This window comes from Tachypleus tridentatus, chromosome 12, assembly GCF_004210375.1.
Source record: "Tachypleus tridentatus isolate NWPU-2018 chromosome 12, ASM421037v1, whole genome shotgun sequence".
In the NCBI taxonomy this organism is placed as follows: Eukaryota; Metazoa; Arthropoda; class Merostomata; order Xiphosura; family Limulidae; genus Tachypleus; species Tachypleus tridentatus.
In genome coordinates, this window is record NC_134836.1 from 35,246,321 (window position 1) to 35,268,944 (window position 22,624).

The 22,624-nt window shown below is 34.6% G+C and overlaps 1 protein-coding gene across 1 annotated transcript in view; it reads right to left on the reverse strand.

Annotated features, from left to right (window-relative positions):
- The window catches only part of LOC143235819 (kazrin-like), a 134,695-nt gene extending 122,129 nt beyond the window's left edge, over positions 1–12,566 (reverse strand). Inside the window, exon 1 of the mRNA XM_076474013.1 lies at positions 11,961–12,566. Coding sequence (XP_076330128.1) covers positions 11,961–12,015 — 55 coding nt within the window. The 5' untranslated portion in view covers positions 12,016–12,566. The remainder of the gene's footprint in view (positions 1–11,960) is intronic.
- Positions 12,567–22,624: the final 10,058 nt, after the last annotated feature.

Below are 22,624 nucleotides of genomic sequence, written 5' to 3' on the forward strand. Positions count from 1 at the left end.
CCTACACCCCCACAGTGCCTGATTACATCAATAAGAAACGAGGTTCAAGACTTCAACTGTTTCCAACACCCCCCACAGTGCCCGATTACATCAATAAGAAACGAGGTTCAAGACTTCAACTGTTTCCAACACCCCCCACAGTGCCCGATTACATCAATAAGAAACGAGGTTCAAGACTTCAACTGTTTCCAACACCCCCCACAGTGCCCGATTACATCAATAAGAAACGAGGTTCAAGACTTCAACTGTTTCCTACACCCCCCAACCGACTCCTCACATATATACTTGGTGTGACGTATAAGATACTTTCTGCGAGTTTCATTTTCTCATGAACATTTCAACTAGAAACATTTGAAGTATCTTCTGCACTACTCTTTGTTAGAAATCACAGGTTGATATTTTTTTTTAATGTAGAGGAGCGAACAACGTTTCGACCTTCTTCAGTCATCGTCAGGTTCACAAAGAAAGAAAGAGGTAACTGACCGATAGCTGACCACATGTCTGAAGGGGGTTGTTATATTAATAAACATAATCAAACATCTAAGCACGTCCTCTACATTCCTACACTCAGTTACATAACACCCTTTAAACGTGTGGTCAGCTTCCGGTCAGTTTCTTTGTGAATCTGACGATGACCGAAGAATGTCGAAACGTTGTTCGCTCCTGTACATAAAAAATTTTCTCAACCCAAACCAGCCGTTTTTACATATATATGTTACAACATCGAATTACTCACTGATTTTTCAAATCATAAAACAGTCCCAACTTCGTGGTGTATACGTTATATAGTGTGCATCACACGACAATTTGGAAAGTAAGGAATGCTACTTTATTTAATTCTGTGGTCATTTAAATCAATGACCACACTCACTGTTGATGCTTGAACAGTCATCATTCAGTGAAAGGCTACTTGGTTACTAAGAATACAAGGAATGCTACTTCCTTTCTATCTTTGGTTGCTAGGCCTAATAAATATCTTAACTATGCAGTGAGTACCCACTGCTTTCCTTGGCAAGAAGACAGCTCTAAATGGTAGAGATTCGTCCACATATGGTACATTAAATCATTCTTAGTGTCCTATCTTGCCACTACAACCCTACACTTTCCCCTTTGGTCGTTTTACTTACGTTTATGTCTAGAACAGGCTATTATTTTAGTAAAATCGTCACTTTAAAATATTTATTATGAAGGGTTTCGTTCAAGTATTTATCTAATTAAAAGAATAACGTATGAGGGCTTGCATGCGTAACTATGATGAAAAGTTTTAAAACTTCAATAAACTATGCAAAAAATATTAAAAGTTTGGTGTACTAACGATATACAGGAGGGGCAGCTATGTGTGAATAGTGTTATGCATTGCAAAGGTTTGTTTGTTTTCTTGGAATTTCGCACAAAGCTACTCGAGGGCTCTCTGTGCTAGCCGTCCCTAATTTAGCAGTGTAAGACTACAGGGAAGGCAGCTAGTCATCACCACCCACCGCCAACTCTTGGGCTACTCTTTTACCAACGAATAGTGGGATTGACCGTCACATTATAACGCCCACACGGGTGAAAGGGCAAACATGTTTGGCGCGACGCGGATGCGAACCCGCGACCCTCAGATTACGAGTCACACGCCTTAACGCGCTTGGCCATGCCGGGCCCCATTGCAAAGGCAAAAGTATTTGTGAAGTGCACCATATGTCCTCCTACAGAGTCCTGTCTCAGACAGCAATGACTGTGTGTGAATTTCCTCACTTGTTTATATACACTTAGAGTAACAACACTGTCACTCAGGTGAGTTTTAACAACTGCCCAGGTTCAGAAAGCCTCGTTACATCTGACGACTCTTAACAGATAAATAGTTTGGTTTGTCATTTTTGATTAAAACATTGGGCTCCACGTGTCTTTTGTACTAGAGATGTTTGGTGGATATTCTGTGTTAGGGAATAAGTTTATCTTTGCAGTTATTGAGACGCCCGCGTTACGTACATAACTTCATTTGCGAACCACCTAGAAACGTCACGTAACTGTTTTAATTACATTAAATACACAATACTGTGCTTATATTTTATAAATTTTGTGCATTAAAATACAGAATACCATCATGAAAATGTTTCACACGCGAAGCATGATATTCCCCTCTCTAGTGTGTATATAATTATATTTAAATTGCTGCTGATTACTTCCACAGGCTACACACGCCTTACTGGTTCAATGCTTATCATTCCCTCTCCTCGTGCTCTTACTTCCACAGGCTACACACGCCTTACTGGTTCAATGCTTATCATTCCCTCTCCTCGTGCTCTTACTTCCACAGGCTACACACGCCTTACTGGTTCAATGCTTATCATTCCCTCTCCTCGTGCTTTTACTTCCACAGGCTACACACGCCTTATTGGTTCAATGCTTATCATTCCCTCTCCTCGTGCTTTTACTTCCACTTAATGTTCCAATCCTACAGTACACAAGAGGTTTAAGAATTTTCAGTTGGAGCTCAGGATTACTCACTTAGCTCCTTCCTTTGGAAATTAATGTCCTGAGCCTACAATCCCCAAAAGGGTAAGAGTTTTCAGTTGGAGCTCAACTACTCCCTTCCTCTGAAATTTAATGTCCTGAACCAGTAGTTCCCAAAAGTGTTCCTGGATGATATTTGTATTTTAAACACGATGGAAAACTTTAAAAAGGTAGAGCAAATCTGATGTCGAACATTGAAAACAGCAAGCTGTTAACAGACCTTTGACTTATAATATTAAAAATTAAAAAAAGTATACACTGGAACAGTTTACATAAAATGTTAGAAACAGTATCAGTGAAACTGAAAAGTACGTAGGACATTTTCTTTATTTTTTCATAGTAAGACTTTCTATGAAGAATAAAACGTTTAGTTCGCAAAAAATGGCAAACTTGAGAATAAAACACAATATTAATTAGCCAGAATATTAGCAACAATTCGTCCTACACAGCAGAGGTACCCAAATATTCTTGGCTCAAGCCCCCTCCCTCGTGACATTAGTAATCCCGATAGAAGATCCCTTTCCAATGAATAAATAGAAATGGAATAACTTACTTTTATTGAAGTCGACACTGTGAAAGAATGACAGAAATTACTAACAAGATCAGAATATTAGAAAAGGATACGTTTGTACACAGTGTCCATTTTTAACGTTATATATATATATAATTTATTCTTACTACAGTATGCGTAAAAACTTACTAAACCACTGATTTTTTTGTAAATACCATAATCAAGTAGATAACTTATGTAATATTCTAATTCAGCAGAAGCAGTGTCCCAGTAAGCTGTTTAGATAAAATAACTTGCATATTGTTTGCATGTGAAAAAATTTTCTTGTTTGTATTTCTAAGAAAAAAAGTTACGAACCTCATTCTTCACACCCCGTGATCATGTGTTGTATGTACTTTATGTAGCTTTAAGTAACGTATCGGGGAAGAAGACTTTCCGTTGCTCGGACCCCACCTATGTTTCTCTATTAAATGTATTGACAATGTTATATGGTATATTTCTAAAAAAAATTTCATTATCAAAATTTCACTAATATTGAAAGTTAATGTTAGTTTTAAAACAAGAATTGATTACTTTTCACATTTCTGATATTTCTTTTAATACATCTTCTGAAATATTAACTTTATCAAGCATCATTCGAGCTTGTGTGATCCAAAGGTTGGCCAATTTGAATTTCTGACTTACAGAATAACATTCTGGGACAACATGAAATCTATCGATCCATCTTCCATCCTCAAACTATTACAAATATTTTTTAAAAAATCTTAAAGCCAGCCCTTACCATTTGTATACTTATTAAGGTTTCTCTTAAACTCAATTTTACTGCCTCCACAACATCCCAAGACAACTCATTCCAAAACCCAACCACCACGTTAGAAAAATAAAAACTGCTTTAGCGAAGATAATTCCTACCATGCCAAAATTTATATTTGTGTACCCTAGTCATACTATTACCACCTTAAAGTATGAAAAAAAAGATAATGCATCAAACTATAAATTACCTTTACAATCTTAAACACCTCAATCACCATTCAAGTGACTCTTCTGTGGGCATTTTCCAACAGTTAAATGTCTTTCCTGAGGTAAGAAGCCTAAGATAAATGTGACCTAACCAATGACTTATACAATGAAATTATAAATCTCGTTAAACTTTTATTCACTATTGCTGTATATACACTACTTGCCCTACCACTAACGGCAGCACATTTCTTCGAGGGCTTTAGAGACTAATTTACTATTACACCAAAATCCATTTCTTTCATAATACTGTTAAGCTTATTGCCATCCAAATTATACTTATTATTCAAATTATGATAACCCACATGCATTATCTTGCATTTATTATAATTAAACGCATTTGCCATTTATTTGCAAGATTCATTAAATGACCGATTTTTTTTATTTTTTTTTTACAAATCAACACCATCTTCTTCACAGCCAGCAACACCCAAGGCTTTCCATATCATCAGAAAAGTTAAGTAATTTATTCATCATTCTTGTATCTATGTTATAAATCAAAAACAGCAAAGGCCCCAAGACTGAGCCCTGAGGTACACCATTTGGAACATTAATCCATTTTGATTGAACTCTGCTTTCTTCTATTCAGCATTCTTCTTTTCAATTTGCTAACTTGTTCCCCATGCCTGTAGAGATGATTTTTACAAGCTTTTATGCGACACATTGTAAAGTGTATTCTGAAAATCTAAATACACCAAAACTGCACTCTTATCTTTATCCTCATTTAGGTAAGCAGTAACCTTTTCGAAAAATGTCAAAATATTTGTAAGGCAAGATCTCTTCTAGTGAAACCATGATGAATATTCAATAAAATTCTAAGCTTTGTTAAATGATTTTCCAAAGTACCTTTTATCAAACTTTCTGAACCTTTTCTCACAGCAGATATAAAGACTAATGGGTCTATAAATTATTGTGACAATTTTTATCATCTTCCTCGAAAAGAAGAGTTTCATTAGCTAGCTTCAAGTCCTCTGGTACCTACCCACTATTCAAGTACTTACAAAAAAACAACAACAAAAAACAAGTGGCTCAGATATCCAATCTTTTATCTCCTTCAAAACTATTACGGACATATTATCTGGCCCAGAAAACTAATGGATATTTAAACTTCCCGTGTTTTTCTTAACAAGTTCAGAATTAATGTAGTCATCCTGTTCGATCTTGTTTCCATCTATCAACTGTTCAAGATGTAAAATACTGCTTAAACCTTTGTTAGTACAAACCAAAGAAAAAGTTTAGCTTAACAGTTAAGCAATCTCAGTCATCAGTTAAGAGCCTTCCTTTATCATCCCTTAAGAATCCTTGGTAAATCCTTGGTATTTACATTTTCAGCCAACCTTTTCTCACATCCTTTTGGTGTTCTAATTTCCTGTTTCACCAGTTTTCTTGGATCTCCTAAAGCTCCTTTTATACCAATTAATTTAAATTTCTTAAATTTAGATGATTTTATTTAATTTTCTCTCTCATACTATTTGTAAGCCAACGTGGGTTTTTATTTGCAGTTACCCTTTTTTTTTTCTTGAATATTCACCTTAAATATTTGAAGATTTATCTTTAACAAGTTTTTCCACATTTGATCAGTATCTCCAAATAACGCATCTGCCCAATTCACAACAGATAATTCTTGTCACATCCCTTTAAAATTTGCTTTTTTTCTAAATTTGTAACATCATTATTCTTTATCTTCATAAGCATCAAAACAATAAATCTAATGAAGCAATAATCAACTGCATCCAGATGTTCCCAATTTCTACCTTCTGATACAGAAACGGTTGAGAGGTTAACAAAAACCTTTCTTCCTCACTTTGCGATTCTAGCATTCCCTAATCTATATACCAGAAATTAAAATCGCCTATAATTATGACTTCACTAATAGCTGAAATCTTAATGTCACTATAAAATTTCTCCATCTAATTTCACCCATATTATATGGTTGTCTGTAACAAATTCTCACTAAACGCCTTTTCCCTTTATATCCACTAATGGAAACCCAAATGGATTCAATTTCCTTGTTATTATCTTCAACAGGATATAACTCTATTTTACATATAAGACCACTCTTTCCCCCCATCTTAATACTATATCTCCATTAAATAGCTTGTAACCAGGTATTTCAAATACATTTCTCATAAAAATTATATTTTTAACTATATTTCAGTTATTCTCAATACCGAATACATTCGTTTGTACATTCCTAACTACTGATAAATTTTATCACGGTTATCAGATATTCATTTCACTCTACATTAAGCAACAGTTCGTGGTACAGAAAAGTAAAGAGATACTGAAAAGTAAACAAAAATAATGTGCTTTTCGAGGATTCTAGATGTGTTTCAAATAAAATACGTAAATTGTTTTAAAAAGTACTTTCATTCTTTACAAAAACATTTACTTGCACTCTAACTGACGTCAGTTGATGGATATATCATTATTACATGTGTCTTTGTGTCTCATCTTATTTCTTGTGTAAGAACAGAAATTTCAGATTTTACAAAAAAAAAAAAACTAGCCACATTTTGGGTAGAAACACAGAATAAACTTGAAATTATATATCTTCTCCAATATGGATGCGGTAAAATGACCCCGCGTATATTTGGATGAAACAAAAAAAAAACGTTTATTTGGCGAAAGAGATGTTTGCGAGTTTAAATTAATCTGTTTGGAATGTTTTATTTCTGGAAGATTCACGAGTTCTAGTTCTCAAAACCCATAAATGAAGGTCATAAGGAAAATGAGACGTCGTAAGGACAATGCCCCCTTGTGACTATGGAAATTTTAATCTAAGTTTGCAAATACTGCCTAAATATCTGCGAAACTTTAATGCCATAGGTTTGTTTGTTTTGAATTTCGCGCAAAGCTAGACGATGACCATCTGAGCTAGCTGTCCCTAATTTAGTAGTGTAAGACTAGAGGGAAGGCAGCTAATCATCAACACCCACCGCTAACTCTTGGGCTACTCTTTTACCAACGAATAGTGGGATTGACTGAAACATTATAACGCCCCCAAGATTGAAAGGGCGAGCATATTTGGTGTGACGCGGCCCTCAGTTTACGTTAATGCCATAGGATATAAATTTTAACTAAAGAGACCAAGATCATCCGAATTCCATCGCAGACAATGTTTCAGTTCTTGGATATGGAATAAGGTGTTCAATAAGTTCGATGTATTTTAAAATATTTTGGTTCTCGAACTGCATTGCTTACGCGCACAAGATCAGATGGATTATTGAACCCAAATCAAAATAATAATGTGTTTGATAAAACATGAAAATGTCTTTGCTACAACTTGGAAAGGTTTGTTTTGAATTACGCGCGAAGCTACACTAGAACTATCTGCGCTAGCCGTCCCTAATTTAGCAGTGTAAGACTAGAAGGAAGGCAGCTAATCATCACCACCCACCGCCAACTCTTGGGCTACTCTTTTACCAACGAATAGTGGGATTGATCGGCATATTATAACGCCCCCACGGCTGAAAGGACAAGCATGTTTGGTGTGACGTGATTCGAACCCGCAACCCTCAGACTAAAAAAGATTCAGACTGTCGAGTGCCTTAACAGCCTGGCCATGCCGAGCCTACTTGGAAAGGCTTTATCTATATTTACAAAGTAATTCCATCTTGAAATTTTGTTACTTTAATCTGGTATATTATAGGGTGGGTGGATGGTTTTCGCGTTTTATGGCGCAAAACAACGAGGCTATCTGCGCCGTGTATTATAGGCTAAGGTAAATAATCACGGTGACTTTAAGTACATTGAAATTATTATTTTTTTACTCTTAATTAAGAAATAAAAATTGTATTGGCTTTAAATTCCGAATGTTTAAATTACAATAAACAACTAATATGGTTCTGACTGACTAACACGTTTAATGGTATTTGAAAATCATATTTTTAGTCAGGTGGGCTTGGAAAGCCAAAATCTAAACGTAATATCCGTTGTAATACAGATTTTGTTTAATTAAACTTTCCTCTATAATAATCCTTTCGTTCTACAATTTATTTCCAAAAGAAGAGTAAACTAACACTGTAAAAAATCCGGTTACAACTAAGAACAGATACTATCAAAACGTCGAGCTGGTTGTATAATCATATTATAAAATACTGTTTTGGTCGACTGACAAAACGTCTGTGTTTACAAACCGAAGTTCCGTCTTATTCTAATGATTCTTTCCAGCACAGTCAAACCCCAGTGCTACAATAAAACGGCATGAAAGGTTTTAAGATATTTAAAACCAAAAAGAATGTTTTATTTTCTTTTACTGTTGGCATTATTGTTCTGTGAAAGTCTTTTCATAAGTTTTAAGAAAAAATGGAAACCTTTATGCTCGGTAAGAAAAGTTTTATTTTTTTACTGTAAGTTATGCACCTTTACTACGCTACAGCGGTAATTTTATTTAAGCCTTTGTACACGGGTCGATTATTAAATATAGGTGTACAACCGAAACATTGAAAAAATTCATTTCTACAGAAAAAACACAAAACATTATTTCTCTCAAGTACGTTCAAAACACGTACAAACAAAATTTGTTCAAGTGTTAGCATTGCCTGTTGTTTAAAAACTGAAAATACTACCTAATGTTTCCTCCATCATTGCTATTTCCAGAATAACTACTACTTGCGTTATTCAAACAAAACAAGATATAGAACCGTTATAGTGCACAAGTTACAATAATTAAGGATCTATTTTGTTTCGGCAACTCGATGGCAAACCGGAACATTTTAAGTGTGGTTTAATGCGTGTGATGTTGTCCCCCCCTCTTTTCATTCTTGTTTCATATCCTGTTCAGGTTATGACTTACTTTATCTCATAGAATTATGAATAACTGAATAAGAGAGGAAAAAAACCAAACAGTAATTTGCAAGATTTGTTTCAAATCAACGTTATCCGAATAGGGTGATTACGAAATCCTATCAGCATCACCAGACGATTTACGTGGACAACGTCTTATCTCCATGATTACTAATGTGTTTGTGTGTTTTTCTTATAGTACAGCCACATCTGGCTATCTGCTCAGCCCACGGAGAGGAATCGAACCCCTGCTTTTAGCGTTGTAAATCCGGAGACATACCGCTGTACTAGCGGAGGGCCCCATGATTACTAAAATCTAGTTTGAAAACACTAACTTTTAGCGTTGTATTCCTCTTTATAAATACTGACTTTTGCAAAATTTCGTGTTACTTCGATAAAGCATAAGATACATACTTTGTTAACAATTATACTTATAAGACTTAAGTATGGTAATCAAATGAAGTCAACCACCAAAAGTTCTCTAATTTTTATAAATATTCAATAAGTTTTTAAACGCTGTTTCAATTGTGGGCAATTGCTCTAAGTTTTTCTTTACATGAATTGAATCGTCATAGTTTTCGTTTTCAGACAAAACTGTTTTTTGTATGTCTTTTGTAGTTTCCAGTCTTGTATTTGAGTGAAAAATGCGTTTGACAAATATTTTATTGAAACAGAACCATTTCTTTCTAATGAGACGTTAATTTTATGCAACAAAGTACCAAATGTTTACAACAATGATTAGCTTCTCAACTTAAAAAACACATGCCATAATTACCAAACTACTTACCTAATTATATTCTCACTTTGAAACAAATTTAAGATGTTTTAAAAAAGTAATAAATAAAATGGTAGACTATATAATAAATATTTAGATGAGAAATTGTCCATATATCGATTTACATAACTCCGGAGACATATAGTTGTAGATTCTAATTTGTTTTAAATTTCGCGCAAAATTACACAAAGGCTATCTGCGTTAGCCGTCCCTAATTTAGCAGTGTAAGATTAGAGGGAAGATAGATAATCATCACCACCCACCGCCAGCTCTTGGGCTGTTCTTTTACCAACAAATAATGTGACGGTCAATCCCACTATAACGCCCCCACGGCTGAAAGGGCGAGGGGGCGTTATAATGTGCCGGGGATTCGAACCCGCGACCCTCTGATTAAGTACGAGTCGAGTACATTATCCACCTTGCAATACCGGGCCATAGTTGTAGATAAAATAGTAGGGTTAATTCTTCTTTCTTTGATTGCGAAAGATACCATTACTCCACAAAATGTATCAATGTTTCCGTTTTGAAGACAGAATGCAAAGTAATGTGAAAAACAAGTGTGTTAATAAATGTAACGGTCAGACTATTAATGTTTCGATCCTGAAAATAATCTATTCACAGTTCGTTAAGTTCGTGTCATTGTTCATAATAAGTTAAAAGTTATTAGCATTAGCATTACAGTTTTATTTTGGCAACACGTATATACGTTAATCTGAATAAATATTTTGTACGTTAGGATTCGTCACATAAGTCCTTTGTACATGTTATTAACATTAATATTTAAAACATTCTCTGAAACCCTAATCAATGCTTGTTGCACTTCAATTCCAATTAAGAACCACATCATTACGGTTGTATTGCACATAAACTTACCTCTAAATCTATAAATAAAACATTACACTAATAATTTCTTTATTCAGCCAAAATTTTCACACTACATAAAAACAAAAGAAAAGAAATCCACTTGCTTAGAAAAGGATAAAAACTGGCAAATTCGAAACACCATACTTGGTTTCCTCTTCCTTCCCCTTTATTTTAAATCTTCTTCATTGATATATTTCTCTGGGGAGAATGTTACATATGTTGACGCAAATAAAAGACACGAAAGGTTGTAGTCCGATATTCCAAAAAGCCGTAGTTTCGAAAATTGAACAGAAACACAATTACACGTGTAGGCCTAATATTCATTCATGTTTTTATTAACACATAAACAATGGTATGTTTATAACGTTATGTTAGGGACATAAACTGATAACATTTTGATACTGATTTATGATCAGATATACATTATTGTTACCTGTAATTAAAGTTTTCAATCTCTTCAAAACAATTAAAATTATCATTATAATAATTACAGAAACAGGACGAATTATTTAACAACATCAGCCTGCGGAATATCGGTCTGTCCCCGTTTGAAAGGCAAACATAGTGAATATATACCGCATTTCCCGGCATCGAAGACGTCCCCTATTTTGTTTAGCTAAATTTTGAAAAAAAAAAAAAAGGATAAAGATAAGAATAAGGTTGCATCAATCTTATCAAAATGTTTCGTGGATTGTTTAGTGACTTACGTTACGTAGATCCTCTTACCAGCTTCTCGTTTCTTGTGAGCTATATGCTTATCATATCCACCTTTGAAGGCGTGTACTTTATTATTACCACTAGGATACACGTATTATTACCAGCAGTAACGCCATTCTAAAACCTGAGGAATTAAAACGAGTGCCAGTTTACGGCATCATATGTACGGTTACTTGTTCTTGTTTATTTATTTGTTGTTTAATACTAAGTACTGATACATTTCATTCTGGGTCGTGTACAGCGGCTTTGATTACTGTCTAGTAATGAAACGCTTCCTCTAGGCTTAGGTTTAGGCCTATGAGCAACGTAACCTTCGGCCTGGAAGACTCAGGGTAAATATTTAAGACTTATTCTGGACAAAAAAAATAGCGTCTTCGACGCCGGAAAATACGATAGCTTTGGTTCACAGCAATTTGTAACTTATTCCCCACATCCTTCTAATAAAAGTTTTAAATTAGCTTTGTTTCTGCTTACGTCTGTTGAGGAACTAATATAACTTACATAACAGCTAACTGGAAGTAATGAGGTAAATAAGAACTTGTCTAAAGTTTGAATGGAAAGTCAATTAATGTCAACAGGCTTTTGTAAAACGACATTGCGAGAAGGAAAAAGCTTACAAAGTGAATCATTTCAACAAAGTGGGATTGATTGTTGTTCATCGATTTATTTTCAGTGCGTTTATTATTACTAAAGTGAGGAAATCGTACCAACACCATATTAAAATATATTTCAAATCAATGGAAAACACCAACTATTTTCTGTTACATTAACTCAAACGTATATCAACTTTACCTGCAATAAGCGTTCTATGGTATCCAGTGTCCTTCACTTCTTCAGTTTCCGCCATGACGTCAAAGGCCACGTGCTTTCAAGAGCAAATTCATACACAATAAAAAAAAAGAATGTTATACAATCAATTAACAGCGTAAACATCACCAATAACGCAGTTCATTTCTAAGAGTTTGTACTGGAACACCGCCTGAATTCCGCTATGATGTGTAATGTTATGGGGTTATTACAATAATATTAATATGGTTTTGTTGGCTCCCATCCACGTGCGACGTTAACAAACAATACTGACACTAAACTATGGACCTACCACAAACTGAGGACGGTTCGGTAAATCCTATCACTCGCTCGAACGACTGCAGCAACTCGTATATAATATCACCCAATGAACTTTGATATTTCATGGTACACACCGAAAGTTCAATTGTTGGACTTTTGTTGCGCACTATGCAGAGAAACACGTGGTGCAAACCAAGAGTTAATCCGATATTCGGTTTCTTATTCACTAATTAACAAACACAAACATATTGATATTAGAAATGTCGCGAGGCTGCTATTACTAAAGCACGTGCTGTTCCAACAATATTCGAATCCTTGTACGTTGTAATACGCAACATATTAGCAAAACTATTAATTTTCTCTCACGATCTCGTGAATCGTGAATATCCTAATACAGACTTGCGCACATCGAACGGCTAATTTGTTTTTCTCTCTAGTCAATATTTCAGAGAAAAGGGCCGGTGAGGTGAGGGAACAACTGCCAGGTGCGCGCCAAGTAGTTACTAGACGACATATACAGGTACCCGCGGGTAGGTAACGTGAGTCAAGAATAGCTGCGCAGACGCTTATGGCCACCCATCCCTCACACAGAAAAGTTAGTGCATTAGATAGTATCATCTCAACGTTTTATCTCCCATTCCCCTCCCATTTTGAAAAATGGGACAAAGCAAGTCAGCTCGACGGCCTTCTGTTAAGTTACATGGACTAGTCCATTTCTAAAGGGCTGAAAGAAACTGCGGCCATTGGTTGGGTCTTTAAAAACCAACAGGTCCCAAAAGGTAGAATGACTTGTCATTGATATAATAAAACGGTATCAACCAATACAGTACACGAGCGAATGAACCCCTATTTTGTGTCTAGCTATTTGAATTTATGAAAAGTTGATAACGGTGAGCATCATAAAATAGTAATTGGTTCATTTGGTGCAATAACTGGGCATATAATTAATAAAAGTATCGGCTTGTTTTGTAAATAAATAACTTCTAGGATTTACATCGTACACAGCAAACCTAAAAACCGGCCAGAGTTAACATTCGTGATAAATCTTTATACAAAGAGAAAAAAGCAAAGGAATTATAATTTATTTAAGGTTTATAAAGGTAACTTTACACTAAAGGTAAATTTATTTTTTTTTATCTTCAAGCAGTGTATTAGTCTGGCAACAAACAGAGAATGTGATATGCTTGTTTTTTTTTCAGTTCCTCTATGAGTTCCCCAGTGGCTCAGCGGTATGTCTGCAGACTTACAACGCTAAAAACCGGGTTTCGATACCCGTGGTGGGCAGAGCACAGATAGTCCCTTGAGTAGCTTTGTGCTTAATTGAAAACAATAACACTCCTCTACGAATATTAATATGTAGTTTCTACTAGACGTTTATTGGTCTTCAGTGCCTGAAAACCACAGTAAATGGTACATACAAAGAATAGTTACATATTTTACTTTTTACAGTATAGCATAGGTATCAAAATAATCACAAGTAAAACACAATAATTACTGACACCTAAGTCCCACCTTTTGTAACACAATTTAAGGTGACCCCTAACAGCACAAAGTAACAGTATGCAAATATAGATTTGAGGGGAGGAGGTGTAACTACTCCGCCCGGATTGACGCCCTTCTCCCACCTAAGAAAAATAAAACATACAAACTCCATGTCCAATTGAAAACATGTTTGTAACTGTGTCACTATATATATAGTCATTTCATTTACAGCTGTTACTTTGTAACTTTCAGTTTATGTATTCTTTCACAAATACTTGCTCGGCTATTAAACAAAAAAACTTTTTGATTTATAATTATTGTAAGAATCAATACTTTTTTATTTTACATATCCATCTCTTGTATTTATGTATTACTCAGATTTGTAGTTGCTAAACAGTATTGAAATATACTTGACTTATTTATAAAGCTCATTTCTAAAAGCTTCTGAAATATTTTGCCCTGGATCCCTAAACCCTCTGTGAATAAAACTGCACATTCTATTGAGTTGTTGCAAGTATGCCCTTTATTACTGATACTTAAATGATTCCAACTACTAAGCAACTATGATAAAATTAACAATTAAAATCGTTTTCCATTCAAGGTGTTTGATTTATTCATTCACCACGGTAATTGTGAAGTACAATTGAAAGGAACAATTTCTACAACAACAACTGTTTAACTGATCTCAAGTTTCTGAATACCGAAGTGTAGAGCATGATCAACATATTTTGTTTGTTGTTGGTGGTGAGTGGATGTATAACTGATCGATATTCTAAAAATTGTTTCATTAAAATACGTTGACAACAAAGAAAGTTTCAAACCTGCTATTTTATACTATATCTGTAACAATGATGTAAGGAGATTTATATTATCTAGACCCAACACATCGAAGTGAAAGGTAATAAGGAAACTCGCTAAGAATTATTACAATGGATATAATATGTTTGTCTATTCGTTAGTTTTATGCGCAATATTTTAAATCTCTGAACGAAATCAGCTGCTCACATTCAGTTAAACACTAGGCATAGCTTAAAGAAGCGATTTATAATTAACGTGTAGTTGAAATGCTGTGTTTTTGAGCGATATACAATGAGAAGTATAAGTAATATTGCCACTTCACTTTATTCATCCATAAAATCAATAGAAAGTATTGTGATGCATAGAATGACATAAAGAACATACGATCACGTTGATTTGACAACTTCTTAAACTTTATCCAACATGAGAAAGTTATACCGGTTCCGATACGACAGTGATCTGATACAACGAGAGAGCTGTTTGAAACTGTGCAGCACCTGGAGGGCCAAGCCTTTAATTAATAAAACCAGTTATAAGCCGAACTGATGACAAGTACTTAAACTGAAAGCTAAGCCTTTAACAAAACCAGTTATGAGCAGATCTGGTGGCATGTACTTAAACTGAAAAACTAAGCTTTTAATTATCAAAACCAGTTATAAACGGAACTGATGAGAAGTACTTAAACTGAAGAGCTAAGCCTTTAACAAAACCAGCCGAACTGAAGTCATGTATTTAAACCGAAGAGCTCAGCCTACAACAAAGCCAGTTATAAGCAGAACTGGTCACAAATAGTTAAAACAAGTAGTCAGAGAATCTCGTTTGATGTTTTAGCTATTGTAGTTTTTATATTATCTACCCATTGCTTGTATTAGTGTGTTGCTCAAATGTAGTTAGTTAATAGTATTAAACTGTATTTGGTTTATGTATGAAGTTCACTTAATATTTGTCAACCAAATACTGATAAAAACACAAACTACAAAAATAAAAATAAATGTCAAAAAATTCTACGGAGTCATAAACAGTGTGTAACTGCTACTGGCTTTCAGAAAACGTAGTTTGTCTTTCAGTTACCCTGTCCAATCAAACATGATCTTTCTTTCATCTGTGGAGGAGTTATTATGTATCGAACAATCCCACTATTCGTTGATAAAAGAGTTGGCGAGTGGGTGATAATGAGCTACTCTTGGGCTACTCTTTTACCAATGAATAGTGGGATTGACCGTCACATTATAACTTCCCACGGCTGAAAGGGCGAGGGGCGTTATAATGTGCCGGGATTCGAACCCGCGACCCTCTGATTAAGTACGAGTCGAGTACATTATCCACCTTGCAATACCGGGCCATAGTTGTAGATAAAATAGTAGGGTTAATTCTTCTTTCTTTGATTGCGAAAGATACCATTACTCCACAAAATGTATCAATGTTTCCGTTTTGAAGACAGAATGCAAAGTAATGTGAAAAACAAGTGTGTTAATAAATGTAACGGTCAGACTATTAATGTTTCGATCCTGAAAATAATCTATTCACAGTTCGTTAAGTTCGTGTCATTGTTCATAATAAGTTAAAAGTTATTAGCATTAGCATTACAGTTTTATTTTGGCAACACGTATATACGTTAATCTGAATAAATATTTTGTACGTTAGGATTCGTCACATAAGTCCTTTGTACATGTTATTAACATTAATATTTAAAACATTCTCTGAAACCCTAATCAATGCTTGTTGCACTTCAATTCCAATTAAGAACCACATCATTACGGTTGTATTGCACATAAACTTACCTCTAAATCTATAAATAAAACATTACACTAATAATTTCTTTATTCAGCCAAAATTTTCACACTACATAAAAACAAAAGAAAAGAAATCCACTTGCTTAGAAAAGGATAAAAACTGGCAAATTCGAAACACCATACTTGGTTTCCTCTTCCTTCCCCTTTATTTTAAATCTTCTTCATTGATATATTTCTCTGGGGAGAATGTTACATATGTTGACGCAAATAAAAGACACGAAAGGTTGTAGTCCGATATTCCAAAAAGCCGTAGTTTCGAAAATTGAACAGAAACACAATTACACGTGTAGGCCTAATATTCATTCATGTTTTATTAACACATAAACAATGGTATGTTTATAACGTTATGTTAGGGACATAAACTGATAACATTTTGATACTGATTTATGATCAGATATACATTATTGTTACCTGTAATTAAAGTTTTCAATCTCTTCAAAAACAATTAAAATTATCATTATAATAATTACAGAAACAGGACGAATTATTTAACAACATCAGCCTGCGGAATATCGGTCTGTCCCCGTTTGAAAGGCAAACATAGTGAATATATACCGCATTTCCCGGCATCGAAGACGTCCCCTATTTTGTTTAGCTAAATTTTGAAAAAAAAAAAAAGGATAAAGATAAGAATAAGGTTGCATCAATCTTATCAAAATGTTTCGTGGATTGTTTAGTGACTTACGTTACGTAGATCCTCTTACCAGCTTCTCGTTTCTTGTGAGCTATATGCTTATCATATCCACCTTTGAAGGCGTGTACTTTATTATTACCACTAGGATACACGTATTATTACCAGCAGTAACGCCATTCTAAAAACCTGAGGAATTAAAAACGAGTGCCAGTTTACGGCATCATATGTACGGTTACTTGTTCTTGTTTATTTATTTGTTGTTTAATACTAAGTACTGATACATTTCATTCTGGGTCGTGTACAGCGGCTTTGATTACTGTCTAGTAATGAAACGCTTCCTCTAGGCTTAGGTTTAGGCCTATGAGCAACGTAACCTTCGGCCTGGAAGACTCAGGGTAAATATTTAAGACTTATTCTGGACAAAAAAAAATAGCGTCTTCGACGCCGGAAAATACGATAGCTTTGGTTCACAGCAATTTGTAACTTATTCCCCACATCCTTCTAATAAAAGTTTTAAATTAGCTTTGTTTCTGCTTACGTCTGTTGAGGAACTAATATAACTTACATAACAGCTAACTGGAAGTAATGAGGTAAATAAGAACTTGTCTAAAGTTTGAATGGAAAGTCAATTAATGTCAACAGGCTTTTGTAAAACGACATTGCGAGAAGGAAAAAAGCTTACAAAGTGAATCATTTCAACAAAGTGGGATTGATTGTTGTTCATCGATTTATTTTCAGTGCGTTTATTATTACTAAAGTGAGGAAATCGTACCAACACCATATTAAAATATATTTCAAATCAATGGAAAACACCAACTATTTTCTGTTACATTAACTCAAACGTATATCAACTTTACCTGCAATAAGCGTTCTATGGTATCCAGTGTCCTTCACTTCTTCAGTTTCCGCCATGACGTCAAAGGCCACGTGCTTTCAAGAGCAAATTCATACACAATAAAAAAAAGAATGTTATACAATCAATTAACAGCGTAAACATCACCAATAACGCAGTTCATTTCTAAGAGTTTGTACTGGAACACCGCCTGAATTCCGCTATGATGTGTAATGTTATGGGGTTATTACAATAATATTAATATGGTTTTGTTGGCTCCCATCCACGTGCGACGTTAACAAACAATACTGACACTAAACTATGGACCTACCACAAACTGAGGACGGTTCGGTAAATCCTATCACTCGCTCGAACGACTGCAGCAACTCGTATATAATATCACCCAATGAACTTTGATATTTCATGGTACACACCGAAAGTTCAATTGTTGGACTTTTGTTGCGCACTATGCAGAGAAACACGTGGTGCAAACCAAGAGTTAATCCGATATTCGGTTTCTTATTCACTAATTAACAAACACAAACATATTGATATTAGAAATGTCGCGAGGCTGCTATTACTAAAGCACGTGCTGTTCCAACAATATTCGAATCCTTGTACGTTGTAATACGCAACATATTAGCAAAAACTATTAATTTTCTCTCACGATCTCGTGAATCGTGAATATCCTAATACAGACTTGCGCACATCGAACGGCTAATTTGTTTTTTCTCTCTAGTCAATATTTCAGAGAAAAGGGCCGGTGAGGTGAGGGAACAACTGCCAGGTGCGCGCCAAGTAGTTACTAGACGACATATACAGGTACCCGCGGGTAGGTAACGTGAGTCAAGAATAGCTGCGCAGACGCTTATGGCCACCCATCCCTCACACAGAAAAGTTAGTGCATTAGATAGTATCATCTCAACGTTTTATCTCCCATTCCCCCTCCCATTTTGAAAAATGGGACAAAGCAAGTCAGCTCGACGGCCTTCTGTTAAGTTACATGGACTAGTCCATTTCTAAAGGGCTGAAAGAAACTGCGGCCATTGGTTGGGTCTTTAAAAACCAACAGGTCCCAAAAGGTAGAATGACTTGTCATTGATATAATAAAACGGTATCAACCAATACAGTACACGAGCGAATGAACCCCTATTTTGTGTCTAGCTATTTGAATTTATGAAAAGTTGATAACGGTGAGCATCATAAAATAGTAATTGGTTCATTTGGTGCAATAACTGGGCATATAATTAATAAAAGTATCGGCTTGTTTTGTAAATAAATAACTTCTAGGATTTACATCGTACACAGCAAACCTAAAAACCGGCCAGAGTTAACATTCGTGATAAATCTTTATACAAAGAGAAAAAAGCAAAGGAATTATAATTTATTTAAGGTTTATAAAGGTAACTTTACACTAAAGGTAAATTTATTTTTTTTTATCTTCAAGCAGTGTATTAGTCTGGCAACAAACAGAGAATGTGATATGCTTGTTTTTTTTTCAGTTCCTCTATGAGTTCCCCAGTGGCTCAGCGGTATGTCTGCAGACTTACAACGCTAAAAACCGGGTTTCGATACCCGTGGTGGGCAGAGCACAGATAGTCCCTTGAGTAGCTTTGTGCTTAATTGAAAACAATAACACTCCTCTACGAATATTAATATGTAGTTTCTACTAGACGTTTATTGGTCTTCAGTGCCTGAAAACCACAGTAAATGGTACATACAAAGAATAGTTACATATTTTACTTTTACAGTATAGCATAGGTATCAAAATAATCACAAGTAAAACACAATAATTACTGACACCTAAGTCCCACCTTTGTAACACAATTTAAGGTGACCCTAACAGCACAAAGTAACAGTATGCAAATATAGATTTGAGGGGAGGAGGTGTAACTACTCCGCCCGGATTGACGCCCTTCTCCCACCTAAGAAAAATAAAACATACAAACTCCATGTCCAATTGAAAACATGTTTGTAACTGTGTCACTATATATATAGTCATTTCATTTACAGCTGTTACTTTGTAACTTTCAGTTTATGTATTCTTTCACAAATACTTGCTCGGCTATTAAACAAAAAAACTTTTTGATTTATAATTATTGTAAGAATCAATACTTTTTTATTTTACATATCCATCTCTTGTATTTATGTATTACTCAGATTTGTAGTTGCTAAACAGTATTGAAATATACTTGACTTATTTATAAAGCTCATTTCTAAAAGCTTCTGAAATATTTTGCCCTGGATCCCTAAACCCTCTGTGAATAAAACTGCACATTCTATTGAGTTGTTGCAAGTATGCCCTTTTATTACTGATACTTAAATGATTCCAACTACTAAGCAACTATGATAAAATTAACAATTAAAATCGTTTTCCATTCAAGGTGTTTGATTTATTCATTCACCACGGTAATTGTGAAGTACAATTGAAAGGAACAATTTCTACAACAACAACTGTTTAACTGATCTCAAGTTTCTGAATACCGAAGTGTAGAGCATGATCAACATATTTTGTTTGTTGTTGGTGGTGAGTGGATGTATAACTGATCGATATTCTAAAAATTGTTTCATTAAAATACGTTGACAACAAAGAAAGTTTCAAACCTGCTATTTTATACTATATCTGTAACAATGATGTAAGGAGATTTATATTATCTAGACCCAACACATCGAAGTGAAAGGTAATAAGGAAACTCGCTAAGAATTATTACAATGGATATAATATGTTTGTCTATTCGTTAGTTTTATGCGCAATATTTTAAATCTCTGAACGAAATCAGCTGCTCACATTCAGTTAAACACTAGGCATAGCTTAAAGAAGCGATTTATAATTAACGTGTAGTTGAAATGCTGTGTTTTTGAGCGATATACAATGAGAAGTATAAGTAATATTGCCACTTCACTTTATTCATCCATAAAAATCAATAGAAAGTATTGTGATGCATAGAATGACATAAAGAACATACGATCACGTTGATTTGACAACTTCTTAAACTTTATCCAACATGAGAAAGTTATACCGGTTCCGATACGACAGTGATCTGATACAACGAGAGAGCTGTTTGAAACTGTGCAGCACCTGGAGGGCCAAGCCTTTAATTAATAAAACCAGTTATAAGCCGAACTGATGACAAGTACTTAAACTGAAAGCTAAGCCTTTAACAAAACCAGTTATGAGCAGATCTGGTGGCATGTACTTAAACTGAAAAACTAAGCTTTTAATTATCAAAACCAGTTATAAACGGAACTGATGAGAAGTACTTAAACTGAAGAGCTAAGCCTTTAACAAAACCAGCCGAACTGAAGTCATGTATTTAAACCGAAGAGCTCAGCCTACAACAAAGCCAGTTATAAGCAGAACTGGTCACAAATAGTTAAAACAAGTAGTCAGAGAATCTCGTTTGATGTTTTAGCTATTGTAGTTTTTATATTATCTACCCATTGCTTGTATTAGTGTGTTGCTCAAATGTAGTTAGTTAATAGTATTAAACTGTATTTGGTTTATGTATGAAGTTCACTTAATATTTGTCAACCAAATACTGATAAAAAACACAAACTACAAAAAATAAAAATAAATGTCAAAAAATTCTACGGAGTCATAAACAGTGTGTAACTGCTACTGGCTTTCAGAAAACGTAGTTTGTCTTTCAGTTACCCTGTCCAATCAAACATGATCTTTCTTTCATCTGTGGAGGAGTTATTATGTATCGAACAATCCCACTATTCGTTGATAAAAGAGTTGGCGAGTGGGTGATAATGAGCTACTCTTGGGCTACTCTTTTACCAATGAATAGTGGGATTGACCGTCACATTATAACTTCCCCACGGCTGAAAGGGCGAGGGGGCGTTATAATGTGCCGGGGATTCGAACCCGCGACCCTCTGATTAAGTACGAGTCGAGTACATTATCCACCTTGCAATACCGGGCCATAGTTGTAGATAAAATAGTAGGGTTAATTCTTCTTTCTTTGATTGCGAAAGATACCATTACTCCACAAAATGTATCAATGTTTCCGTTTTGAAGACAGAATGCAAAGTAATGTGAAAACAAGTGTGTTAATAAATGTAACGGTCAGACTATTAATGTTTCGATCCTGAAAATAATCTATTCACAGTTCGTTAAGTTCGTGTCATTGTTCATAATAAGTTAAAAGTTATTAGCATTAGCATTACAGTTTTATTTTGGCAACACGTATATACGTTAATCTGAATAAATATTTTGTACGTTAGGATTCGTCACATAAGTCCTTTGTACATGTTATTAACATTAATATTTAAAACATTCTCTGAAACCCTAATCAATGCTTGTTGCACTTCAATTCCAATTAAGAACCACATCATTACGGTTGTATTGCACATAAACTTACCTCTAAATCTATAAATAAAACATTACACTAATAATTTCTTTATTCAGCCAAAATTTTCACACTACATAAAAAACAAAAGAAAAGAAATCCACTTGCTTAGAAAAGGATAAAACTGGCAAATTCGAAACACCATACTTGGTTTCCTCTTCCTTCCCCTTTATTTTAAATCTTCTTCATTGATATATTTCTCTGGGAGAATGTTACATATGTTGACGCAAATAAAAGACACGAAAGGTTGTAGTCCGATATTCCAAAAAGCCGTAGTTTCGAAAATTGAACAGAAACACAATTACACGTGTAGGCCTAATATTCATTCATGTTTTTATTAACACATAAACAATGGTATGTTTATAACGTTATGTTAGGGACATAAACTGATAACATTTTGATACTGATTTATGATCAGATATACATTATTGTTACCTGTAATTAAAGTTTTCAATCTCTTCAAAACAATTAAAATTATCATTATAATAATTACA